This window comes from Arvicola amphibius, chromosome 10, assembly GCF_903992535.2.
Source record: "Arvicola amphibius chromosome 10, mArvAmp1.2, whole genome shotgun sequence".
Taxonomy (NCBI): Eukaryota; Metazoa; Chordata; class Mammalia; order Rodentia; family Cricetidae; genus Arvicola; species Arvicola amphibius.
In genome coordinates, this window is record NC_052056.1 from 70,535,889 (window position 1) to 70,548,906 (window position 13,018).

A 13,018-nucleotide genomic window follows, 5' to 3' on the forward strand; every position below is an offset into this window, starting at 1 on the left:
TGTTATCAAGATGACACAACTTTTTTAATGAGTTAGAAAGTAATTTTTTCTGTGAGCATTGCCATAGAGTTACTATTTTAAAGATGTACATTTATGTTTACTTGTGTGTGTGTATATATATGTATGTTTGCATGTTAGCCTGCTGAAGCACCTACAAATGCCTGAAAAGTTGAACCAAGACCAGGTGAACAATCTGAATAGACCTGTTAGTCGCGAAGAATTAGAAGCTGTTATCAAAAACCTCCCTACCAGAAAAAGCCAAGAACCAGATGGCTTCAATGCAGAATTCTACCAGAACTTCGAAGAAGAGCTAATACCTATACTCCTTAAGGTATTTCACAATATAGAAACAGAAGAGTCATTGCCAAATTCCTTTTATGAAGCCACAGTTACCCTGATACCAAAACCACACAAAGACCCAACTAAGAAAGAGAATTACAGGCCAGTCTTACTCATGAACATTGATGCAAAAATTCTCAATAAAATACTTGCAAACCGAATCCAAGAACACATTAGAAAAAATTATTCATTATGATCAAGTAGGCTTCATCCTAGAAATGCAGGGCTGGTTCAATATACGCAAATCTATCAATGTAATCCATTATATAAATAAACTGAAAGAAAAAACCGTATGATCATTTCATTAGATGCTGAAAAAGCATTTGACAAAATTCAATACCCCTTTATGATAAAGGTCTTGGAGAGATTAAGGATACAAGGTTCATACCTAAATATAAAAGCTATTTAAGCAAGTTGACAGATAACATCAAATTAAATGGAGAGAAACTCAAAGCCATTCCACTAAAATCAGGAACACGACAAGGCTGTCCACTCTCTCCATATCTCTTCAACATAGTGCTTAAAGTTCTTGCAATAGCAATAAGACAGCATAAGGATATCAAGGGGATTCGAATTGAAAAGGAAGAAGTTAAACTTTCATTATTTGCAGATGATATGATAGTGTACATAAGCAACTCCAAAAACTCTACCAAAGAACTCCTACAGCTGATAAACACATTTAGTAATGTGGCAGGATACAAGATCAACTCCAAAAAATCAGTTGCCCTCCTATACACAAAGGATGAGGAAGCAGAGAAGGAAATCAGAGAAGCATCACCTTTCACGATAGCCACAAATAGCATAAATTATCTTGAGGTAACTCTACCCAAAGAGTGAAAGATCTATTTGACAAGAACTTTAAGTCTTTGAAGAAAGAAATTGAAGAGGATACCAGAAAATGGAAGGATCTCCCTTGCTCTTGGATTGGGAGGATCAATATAGTAAAAATGGCAATTTTACCAAAAGCAATCTATAGATTCAATGTAATCCCCATCAAAATCCCATCAAAATTCTTCACAGACCTTGAGAGAACAATAATCAACTTTATATGGAAAAACAAAAAATCCAGCATAGCCAAAACAATCTTTTTTTTATTAAAAATTTCCGCCTCCTCCCTGCCTCCCATTTACCCCCCTCCCTCTCCACTCCCCCTTCCTCTCCTATCCAGAGAGCAGTAATGGTTCCCTGCCCTGTGGGAAGTCCAAGTTCCTCCCCCCTCCCTCCAGGTTCAGGAAGGTGAGCATCCAAACAGGCCAGCCCCCCCTCCTCCAAAGTCAGTATGTGTAGTAGGATCCAAATCCAGTGTCAATGTCCTTGGCTTCTCAACAGCCCTCATTGTCCTCCATGTTCAGGGAGTCCGGTTTTATCCCATGCTTTTTCAGTCCCAGTCCAGCTGGGCTTGGTAAGCTCCGAATAGATCAGCCCCACCATCTCAGTGGATGGGAGCACCCCTCGCAGTCCAGACTTCCTTGCTCATGTTTTTCCTCCTGCTCCTCATTTGGACCTTGGGAGCTCAGTGCAGTGCACCAATGTGTGGCTGTCTCTATCTCCATCCATCGCCAGATGAAGGTTCCCTCATGGTCCTGGCTTTCTTTCTCATGTTCTCCCTCCTGCTCCTCGTCAGGACCTTGGGAGCTCAGTCCAGTGCACCAGTGTGGGGCTCTGTCTCTATCTCCATCCATCGCCAGGTGAAGGTTCTATGGTGATATGCAAGATATTCATCAGTATGCCTATAGAATCTGGCCTTTTCCGGCTCCCTCTCCTCAGCTGCCAATGGAACTAGCTGGGGGCTTCTCCCTGAGCCAAAACAATCTTATACAATAAAGGAACTTCTGGAGGCATTACCATCCCTGACTTCAAACTCTATTGCAGAGCTACAGTATTGAAAACAGCTTGGTATTGGCATAAAAACAGAGAAGTCGACCTATGGAATCGAATAGAAGACCCGGATATTAACCCACAAACCTATGAACACCTGATTTTCGACAAAGGAGCTAAAAGTATACAATGGAAGAAAGAAAGCATCTTCAACAAATGGTGCTGGCATAACTGGATGTCAACCTGTAGAAAAATGAAAATAGATCCATATCTATCACCATGCACAAAACTCAAGTCCAAATGGATTAAAGACCTCAATATCAATCTGAACACACTGAACCTGATAGAAGAGAAAGTGGGAAGTACTCTACAACACATGGGCACAGGAGTCCACTTCCTATGTACAACCCCAGCAGCATAGGCATTAAGGGCAACATTGAATAAATGGGACCTCCTGAAACTGAGAAGCTTCTGTAAAGCAAAGGACACTGTCAGTAAGACAAAAAGGCTACCAACTGACTGGAAGAAGGTCTTCACCAACCCTGCAACAGACAAAGGTCTGATCTCCAAAATATATAAAGGACTCAAGGAACTAGACTCTAAAATGCTAATGAACCCAATTAAAAAATGGGGCACTGAATTGAACAAAGAATTCTCAACAGAAGAAGTACAAATGGCCAAAAGACACTTAAGGTCATGCTCAACCTCCTTAGCAATCAGGGAAATGCAAATCAAAACAACTTTGAGATACCATCTTACACCTGTCAGAATAGCTAAAATCAAAAAACACTAATGATAGCCTTTGCTGGAGAGGATGTGGAGTAAGGGGTACACTCATCCATTGCTGGTGGGAATGCAAAATTGTGCAACCACTTTGGAAAGCAGTGTGGTGGTTTCTCAGGAAATTCTGGATCAACCTACCCCAGGATCCAGCAATACCACTCTTGGGAATATACCCAAGAGATGTCCTATCATACTTCAAAAGCATTTGTTCAACTATGTTCATAGCAGCATTATTTGTAATAGCCAGAACCTGGAAACAACCTAGATGCCCTTCAATGGAAGAATGGATAAAGAAAGTGTGGAATATATACACATTAGAGTACTACTCAGTGGTGAAGAACAATGACATCTTGAACTTTGCATGCAAATGGATGGAAATAGAAAACACTATTCTGAGGCAACCCAGACCCAAAAAGATGAATTTGGTATGTACCCACTCATAAGTGGATTCTAGACATAAATAAAGATCAGTGAGCCTATAATTTGCGATCCTAAAGAAGCTAAATAAGAAGGTGAACACAAAGAAAAACATATAGTAATCCTCCTGGATATTGGAAGGAGACAAGATTGCCAGGCAAAAATTGGAAACTGGGGGATGGGGTGGGGATAAGGGGAGTTGGGGAGATGGGGAGAGAAAAGTGAGGAGGGGAGGATGGGGAGACCCTGGGGAAATGGGATGGTTGGGATGGAGAAAGGGTGGATAGGGGAACAGGAAGAAGATATCTTAATTAATGGAGCCATTTTAGAGTTGGCAAGAGACTTTACTCTAGAGGGGTTCCCAGGTATCCATGGAGATGTCCCCAGCTAGTTCCTTGGGCAGCTGAGGAGAGGGAGCCTGAAATGGCCCTTTCCTATAGCCATACTGATGAATATCTTGTAGATCACCATAGAAGCTTCATCTGGCGACGGATGGAGATAAAGACAGAGAACCACACTGGAGCACTGGACTGAGCTCCCAAGGCCCAAATGAGGAGCTGAAGGAGGGAGAACATGAGCAAGGGAATCAGGACTGCGAGGGGTGCGCCCACCCACTGAGACAGTGGGGCTGGTCTAATGGGAGCTCACCAATGCCAGCTCAACTGGGACTGAAAAAGCATGTGATCAAACCAGACTCTCTGAACATGGCTGACAATGAGGGTGGACTGAGAAGCCAAGGACAATAGCACTGGGTTTTGATCCTACTACATGTACTGGCTTTGGGGGAGCCTAATCTGTTTAGATGCGCACCTTCCTGGACCTGGATGGAGAGGGAAGGACCTTGGACTTCCCACAGGGCAGGGAACCCTGACTGCTCTTTGGAGTGGAGAGGGAGGGAGATGGGAGGGGGGAGGAGGCGGAAATTTTTAATAATAAACCATAAAATAAAATAAAAAAATAAAAAAGAGAGCCCTCGTGGTCCGGTGCGTGTAGGACCTCAGGAACCATGCCGAAACCACACAGCGAAGCAGGGACTGCCTTCATTCAAACCCAGCAGCTGCATGCAGCCATGGCTGACACCTTCTTAGAACATATGTGCCGCCTGGACATTGACTCTGCACCCATCACGGCCCGTAACACTGGCATCATTTGTACCATTGGTCCTGCTTCCCGGTCTATGGAGATGCTGAAGGAGATGATCAAGTCGGGAATGAACGTGGCTCGTCTCAATTTCTCTCATGGAACTCATGAGTACCATGCAGAAACTATCAAGAACGTGCGTGCAGCCACAGAAAGCTTCGCCTCTGATCCCATTCTTTACCGGCCTGTTGCTGTGGCTCTGGACATAAAGGGGCCTGAGATCCGGACTGGACTCATCAAAGGCAGCGGCACTGCAGAAGTGGAGCTAAAGAAGGGAGCTACCCTGAAGATCACCCTGGACAACGCCTACATGGAAAAGTGTGATGAGAACACGCTGTGGCTGGACTATAAGAACATCTGTAAAGTGGTGGAAGTGGGCAGCAAGATCTACGTAGATGATGGGCTCATTTCACTGCAGGTGAAGGAGAAAGGCGCTGACTTCCTGGTGACAGAGGTGGAGAATGGTGGTTCCTTGGGCAGCAAGAAGGGGGTGAACCTCCCTGGAGCTGCTGTGGACCTCCCTGCTGTGTCAGAAAAGGACATCCAGGACCTGAAGTTTGCGGTGGAGCAGGATGTAGACATGGTGTTTGCGTCTTTCATCCGCAAGGCAGCCGATGTGCACGAGGTTAGGAAGGTCCTGGGAGAGAAGGGCAAGAACATCAAGATCATCAGCAAAATCGAGAACCACGAAGGCGTCCGCAGGTTTGATGAGATTTTGGAGGCCAGTGATGGGATCATGGTGGCTCGTGGTGACTTGGGCATTGAGATTCCCGCAGAAAAAGTCTTCCTGGCTCAGAAGATGATGATTGGACGATGCAACCAAGCTGGGAAGCCAGTCATCTGTGCCACACAGATGCTGGAGAGCATGATCAAGAAGCCCCGCCCCACCCGTGCTGAGGGCAGTGATGTGGCCAATGCGGTCCTAGATGGAGCAGACTGCATCATGCTGTCAGGAGAGACCGCCAAAGGAGACTACCCTCTGGAGGCCGTTTGCATGCAGCACCTGATTGCCTGTGAGGCGGAGGCCGCCATCTACCACCTGCAGTGATTCGAGGAACTCCGCCGTCTGGCGCCTATCACCAGCGACCCCACAAGAAGCTGCTGCCGTGGGCGCTGTGGAGGCCTCTTTCAAGTGCTGCAGTGGGGCCATTATCGTGCTCACCAAGTCTGGCAGGAGTGCTCACCAGGTGGCCAGGTACCGCCCGCGTGCGCCCATCATTGCCATGACCCGCAATCCCCAGACAGCTCGCCAGGCCCATTTGTACCGTGGCATCTTCCCTGTGCTGTGTAAGGATGCAGTGCCGGACGCCTGGGCTGAGGATGTAGACCTCCGTGTGAATTTGGCCATGAATGTTGGCAAGGCCCGAGGCTTCTTCAAGAAGGGAGATGTGGTCATTGTGCTGACTGGGTGGCGCCCTGGCTCTGGCTTCACCAACACCATGCGTGTAGTGCCTGTGCCTTGATGGCCCTCTGGAGCCCCTCTTCTAGCCCCTGTCCCATCCCCTTCCCCATCCCATCCATTAGGCCAGCAACGCTTGTAGTGCTCACCCTGGGCCAGAGTGTGGCGCTGGTGGGCTGGGACACCGGGGAAATTACTGTCGCTGAAACATGGAATAGAGCCCAGCTGTCTGTCTATCATATGGCCCTACCCAAGCCAGGGGTGACAGAGGAATGCAGAATTGGAAACCCTCTGGCTTTATCACAAAGGGGCAGCAACATCTCTGTGTACTTTGCTCCTGTAGAAAGTTGCCCAGAGAACTCCCAGGCCTGGCCTGGAGTCAGGAGACAGCAAGAGTAGGGGTTTAAGGCATGGGGCCCAGGTTCCTGTGTAGATAATAACCTCTGGCCCCGGGCCGGACTTGCCTCCCCCACTGCTCCTTGCGCACTTCTCAGCGGTCACTACAGTCACACCCTCTACCTCCCATTCTACTGTGCAGCATCTCCAGGCCTGTTGCTATAGTGCCCACCTGAGTGTCAATAAACAGCAGCTGAAGCAAATAAATAAATAAATAAATAAATAAAATAAAAAAGAAAAAATATCGAGGAAAAAAGTAATCTCCAAAATTAAGATGAATGATGTAGAAGGAACATCATATAAGTCTTATAAAACCTCACAGATGCTGTAGGTAAAGAGGCTAATTAAACCTTGGAGATTAGGTTGTCTACCATATTGCCCTTTTAAATTAGTAACTTATAATCTATATTTAGGATATTAAATCTTACCTGTGGTTTAATTCGCTGGATTAGGTGCAGTAACTGTTTACCTGCCAGTAGGTGTCACAGGCCACTTATATAACTAACCCAGGGGGGTGTAGTGGTGCACGTGAGTTCATGTGACCAGTCTGAAATCTGATTTCAGAGCAAAATGCAGAAAGATAAATCATGGACTGTGTGCTCTGTGGATGTCTTTAGAGCAGTGGAATAGGCGAACACAAACAAATCATTAGAAAGCCGTGGGACAGCTGGCTCAGACCAGGAGAGCCAGCGTCTCACTCAGACTTCTGTGGTGCACCCTGGTGGGAGGCAAACAATAAGATGCATGGGGACTTGAAGCCAATCCAAGGCGTGTAAAGAGAAAATATAAAGAATTGTGGCTGATCCTTAGCAAGAAAATCCACTGCTTAAGATTCCATATTGAACTGTTGGCTCCACCCACAGGCCGTGGCCACTGAGGGAGGGCTCAGTGCCAAGCTGGGCGCAGTCCAAGCTGGTGGCAGGCGGCTGAGCTGGGGTTTTTTAAAACCAAACATTGGGTGCCAGAATGAAGGCATAAGTTACAAAACAATCCCACACCAGTTTGGATTTATGATTAATAAAAGGGTTATTTATTTAAGGGTAAAAATGTACAGATCACTGTTCTAGAAAACAGCCCTCAGCGTGACCAGGAACAGAGTCTAGCAGCTGGAAGTGGGAGCTGGAAGCAAGAGAAAGAGAGAAAGCAGGGATAATGCTGCTTTTTGCAAGAGAGACCATGCCCAAGTGGGCTGGTATCTTAAAGGCTTTGGCTGAATAAGTGGAAGAAGCTGCCACAGCAGATCCTAGGAGATTTGTCATCTGCTAAAAGTCAGGATAGCACTGTGTTTATATGTGTTCACTTATGTATTTTTATGTGGGGGGGATAAGAAAGAGAGAGGAAGGAGAGGAGAGAGACACAGACAAAATCACATCATGTGTGTGGAGATCAGAGGACAATGGTCAGGTGATGTGGGAGGGTCTTCTGTTTGAGTTGATTTCATTGGTTAATAAAGAAACTGCCTGGCTCATTTAATAGGCCAGCCCTTAGGTGGGTGGAGTAGACAGAACAGGAAGAAGGAAGTGAGGTAGATGGCTCAGACAGTCACCCTGCCTCTGCTCTCTGGGACAGACGTGATGAAGCTCCGGCCCAAGATGGACCTACGCTAGAATCTTCCCGGTAAGGCACCAGTTTGTGGTGCTACACAGATTAGATATGGGTTAATCAAGATGTGAGTAAGAGGCTGAAACTAATGGGCCATGCAGTGTTTCAATGAATACAGTTTGTGTGTTGTTATTTCTGGTGTAAAGCTAGCCGTGTGGGACCCGGGCGGGACGAAAAGCAGGCCTGCCCGCAGCTCCTCACTCTAGGCAGGCATCGCGCCTAGCTTTCTGACTTGGTGAGTCTGACATCTCTAGTCTGTAGCCATGCTGTACTTTACAGCAGCTGGCCTGAGAGCTTCCAGCATCCCCTGTGTGGTTGCTGAGACTTCACGTTTCCATCTCCTGCAGGGAGTTCACCTACTGAGTTTGTCACAACACTGCCTTGTCCAAAGCCCAGTGGATGAGAAAATGAAAAAGAAACTCATTCTTGACAACCAGGTCTGCCAGAGATATTTAAGGGCACTGGTTTGTGGTCTGCTTTATTTATTTATTTATTTATTTATTTATTTATTTATTTTAAATATTTATTTATTTATTTACTATGTATATAATATTCTGTCTGTGTGTATGCCTGCAGGCCAGAAAAGGGCACCAGACCCCATTACAGATGGTTGTGAGCCACATGTGGTTGCTGGGAATTGAACTCAGGACCTTTGGAAGAGCAGGCAATGCTCTTAACCTCTGAGCCATCTCTCCAGCCCCGGTCTGCTTTTTTTTTAATGCTAAATCAATACACTTCATTTGTTATTGTATGGGTGAGTGTGAGTTTTCGTGTGCCATGAAATATGTGTGCAGATCAGAGAATAAGTTTGTGAACTTGGCTTTCTCCTTGGAACATGATGTGGCCTCTTGGATGGAACACAGGCCTGACAAGTGCTTTTATCTGTTGAGCTGTCTCCCACCCCCACACATCCCTCTACCCTCACAGGATGTGATGGTTTCTTGCTATCTTTCTTCTCCTTTTCCATAACAACTCACTGAACACAGCTGCCTAGAAGCTGTGTATGTGAAAGGTTTCATAGACCCTTGAAGATCTGCCTCAAATTCCAGTTCAGCCACCAGGATGGAGAAGGACAAAAGTTGGGGGAGGGGAGCATGAAAGAGAAGGGAGAGGCTCCTCACTTCCACATCTAGTTGAAGTTACTTACCTGCTGTGGAATAATCCTTTTGTACACTGTGAAGATGCATTGTTCTCATTGGTTTAATAAAGAGCCAACTGGCCAATAGGTAGGCAAAAAGAGGTTAGGCGAAAGAGCCTGACTGAGAACTCTGGGAAGAAAGGGGGCAGAGTCACTCACCAGCCAGATATAGAGGAAGTGGGAGATGAACATGCTATGCTGAAAAAAAGGTACCAACTACACACATACACACAATAAAAGTAAATAATAAAAGTTGGGAAACAGGGTAGTGGTGACACACACCTTTAATCCTAGCACTTGGGAGGCAGAGGCAGGAAGAGCTCTGTGAGTTTGGGGTCAGCCTGGTACACAGAGTATAGCCAGAACTACACAAAGAAGCGCCGTGTTGAAAAATAGCAACAACAAAGTACGGTGAATCAAGAGTTAAGTTTTTGTTTTGTTTTCATGGGTGTGTTTATTTTTTAAATTTTTTTCTTTTGTTTTTTGGGTTTATTTGTTTTGTTTTTTCGAGACGACAGGGTTTGCTCTGTAGCTTTGGAGCCTGTCCTGGAACTAGCTCTTGTAGACCAAGCTGGCCTCTAACTCACAGAGATCTGCATATCTCTGCCTCCTGAGTGTTGGGATTAAAGGCATATGCCTTTACTGGCTTTGGTTTTGGTTTTCAAGATAGGGTTTCTCTGAGTAACCCTGGGTCTCCTGTAACTTGCTTTTTACACAAAGAGATCCACCTTCTCTGCCTCCTGAGTCCTGGGACTAAAAGCATACACCACCATGCCCGGCTGAGCTAGGCCATTTAAAATCAAATCTAAGGAAGTTTATCTAGAGGGCAGGAGAGCTGACTCAGTTTTTAAGAGTGTTGGCTGTTCTTTCAAAGGACCCAGACTCGGTTCTGAGTTCCCACGTGACAGCTCACAACTGTATCTCCAGTTCCCAGGGATCTGAGACACAGACAGGCATGCAAAACACCCGTACTGGTAAGAAAAATAAAACTTTAAAGTTTATCTAGAATTTAAGTGATTGAATGCATTTCTTATTGTAAATATGGTCTGTAGATGAGAGAAACCATGCAGCTGGCTGTGGTGGGCACCTAACATTCCTCCCTGTTCCCCAGAGCAGTATGGATCCGTGCATATGGAGACAGAGAACAACTTGCAAGAGTCGGTTCTTTCCTACCATGTGCGCCCTGGACATTGGGCTCAGGTATCAGGAATTGGCCTTAACTTGCCTTGTTACTTGTCAGCTTTTCTTAACTTAAGTTATCCCAATTACTTTCTGCCTCTGGACTTTTTCCTTTTCTTACTTCTGTATACCTTACTTTCACTTTTACTCCACAGCTGGCTGGGTAGCAGAGTGGCTACCATGATGATAATGGACTAAACCTCTGAACTGTAAGCCAGCCCCAATTAAATGTTTTCCTTTGTAAGAGTTGCCATGATCATGATGTCTCTTTGGACAATAGAAACTTTAACAAGAGAGCGGTTATAAACATAAAATTCAAAAGGTGGTTAGTTATTTTAGGGATGGGCAGTAAGAGAATGGAGAATAACAAATGAGTAATTTTTTTTACCATTAAAAAGGGGAGGGGATAATTACAGCTTCAACCTCTGAAATACATCTGTCCTATGCACTGCTCACATGCAATATTGTTTTAAGGATGTATGGGTTATAATGGTAAAAACCTGTAATACTGGTACACAGGAGGCTGAATCATGATGATCAGTAGTTCAGATTCACCCTGTGCTGCATAGGGAGATCAAATTCAGGTCATCAGGTTTGGCACAAGCCCCTTTACCCATCGGGCCATTTAGTTGGCACACAAATTTTTAGAAGCTATTGCGAAGAACATGCCAGTGGAGGCTCCTTTCTAAATGACTCTGGGAAACATTGCCTACATGCAAGAGTCTGCAATCTCCACCAGAACTGGAGTGGGACCTAATCAGCTACCTAGGACACAGAGAGAACAAGCTCCATTAGGACCAGAAGCCAGGAGCAAACCCAGTCCCAGGACATGAGCAGATCAGGATTGAGACAGCGACAAGATTAAGAGTCAACAATCTCCACCAGAACTGGTACAGGGGAGTAACCGCTTATTATTATGATGTATTGATTTAGTCACTGGACAAAGGTCAGGATGGACCACATCAGGAACTGAGTCAACATCTGTGGGTTGTTTTTGCCTCAGTTCCCAGAATGGAGTTATGTTTGAAGATTATTCACAAGGACACAGAAGGATAAGCAGTCCAGCATGTGTGTGTGTGTGGGCGACTGTCCCATTTCCAAGAGAGAGTGAGTGTAAGGTTTTAGAAAAATGTCTTAGGGTTGAGGGGACTTACGAACGCATTTAGAGTCTTTCAACCTAAGCCAACACCCAGGTGGGTCTGGGCGAGAGTCTGGGACCTCCCAGGAATTAGATCTGAGCCAGGACCTCTGCCAGTCTGGGCGTAAGTGAACCTGGGTCCTCCGAGGGAATAGTCAGGAACCAGAGATCTCAGCAGGACCAGGCATGAGTCTGGGACCTCAGAAAGAGTAGGCCTGAGCCAGGACCTCTGGGTCTGGACATTGGTCTGGGACATCAAAGGGAATAGGCAGGAACTGGAACTCCTGCAGTCTGAGTGTGAGTCTGGGACCTCTGAGGAAGTAAGCAGATCCTCTGCAGTTTGGGCACACCCAAGCCTGGGACCTCTGAGGCAGTAGACCAGAACCAGAAACCTTTCCAGGTCCAACTACAATCCAGGGACTTCTGCATGAGGGAATCCAGACCAGGATTTACAGATACAAGTCAAAGTTGCCCTGAGGCAAGGAACTCCACCTTGGGCAACAAATTCCACAGGAATGGAACAGAATTAGATACCTAGGACTGGGAGGGCCTGAGGAAACAAGCTCCACTGGGAGTAGAAGTCAGGAACAAATCCAGTCCTGGGAGCCAACCCAGTCCCAGAACACTGGCAGATCAGGACTGAGCCAGTGACCAGATCCAGAGTCAGCTATCTCCACCAGAAGAGTTTCAACTCCAAGCCAGGGACTTCTGCAGGAGGAGATCCATACCAGGATTTACAGAAACAGATCAAAGCCCGCAGCCTAGGCAAAAGTAATCCTGAGATAGCAAACTCCTAGGGAACAGAGCAAAGCACAGGAGCACTGAACTATCTCTAGGAACAGGAGTAACCAACGGAATAACTAGAACTGTGACACTGACTGTACCACAAGGAACAACCATCTGAGATTTGAATTCACTGACAACTAGAAGATTATTCAACAGAATCTCAGACGGCCCCAACCACACCTATTAGAGGAAAAGATGAGTAGAAAAGGTAAGATAACACACTATACCACAAAGAGCAACACAATACCAGTAAAACCTAAAGACCCTACAACAGCAAGACTTGAACAACCAAATATGGATGAATCAGAAGAAAATGATCTAAAAAATAATCTCAAGAGAATGTTTGAAATTCTTTAAGATGAAATGAGAAATTCCCTTAAAGAAATGGAAGAAAAAACAAACAAAAAATTAGAAGATAACAGCAAATCACTTTAAAAAAAAACAAGAAAAAGAAATTAAACATATAATAGAAACTATCCAGGACTTGAAAACTGAAATAGAAACAATAAAGAAAACACAAGCCAAAGGAATTAAAGAAACAGAAATCATGAGAAAAAGATCAGGAACCACAAATGCAAGCATGAACAGCAGAATACTAGAAATGGAAGAGAGAATGTCAAGCACTGAAAATACAATAGAGGAAATAGACTCATCAGTTAAAGAAAACATTAAATCTAACAAAAGCTTAACACAAAATATCCAGGAAATATGGGACACTATGAAAAGGCCAAATCTTAGAGTAATAGGTATAGAGGAAGGAGAAGTTCAATGAAAAGGCACAGAAAATTTATTTATCAAAATCATAGAAGAAAACTTTCCCTACCTAAAGAAAGATATGCCTATGAAAATACAAGAAGCTTACAGAACACCAAATAGACTGGAT

The 13,018-nt window shown here is 45.0% G+C and overlaps 1 protein-coding gene and 1 pseudogene across 1 annotated transcript in view; both read left to right on the forward strand.

Moving 5' to 3' along the window:
- Positions 1-4,363: 4,363 nt before the first annotated feature.
- Positions 4,364-6,037, forward strand: LOC119825194 (annotated as a pseudogene).
- A 4,111-nt stretch (positions 6,038-10,148) lies between these two features.
- The window catches only part of LOC119824902 (histidine-rich glycoprotein-like), a 68,516-nt gene continuing 65,646 nt past the window's right edge, over positions 10,149-13,018 (forward strand). The window contains exon 1 of the mRNA XM_042055896.1: positions 10,149-10,232. Coding sequence (XP_041911830.1) covers positions 10,164-10,232 — 69 coding nt within the window. The 5' untranslated portion in view covers positions 10,149-10,163. The remainder of the gene's footprint in view (positions 10,233-13,018) is intronic.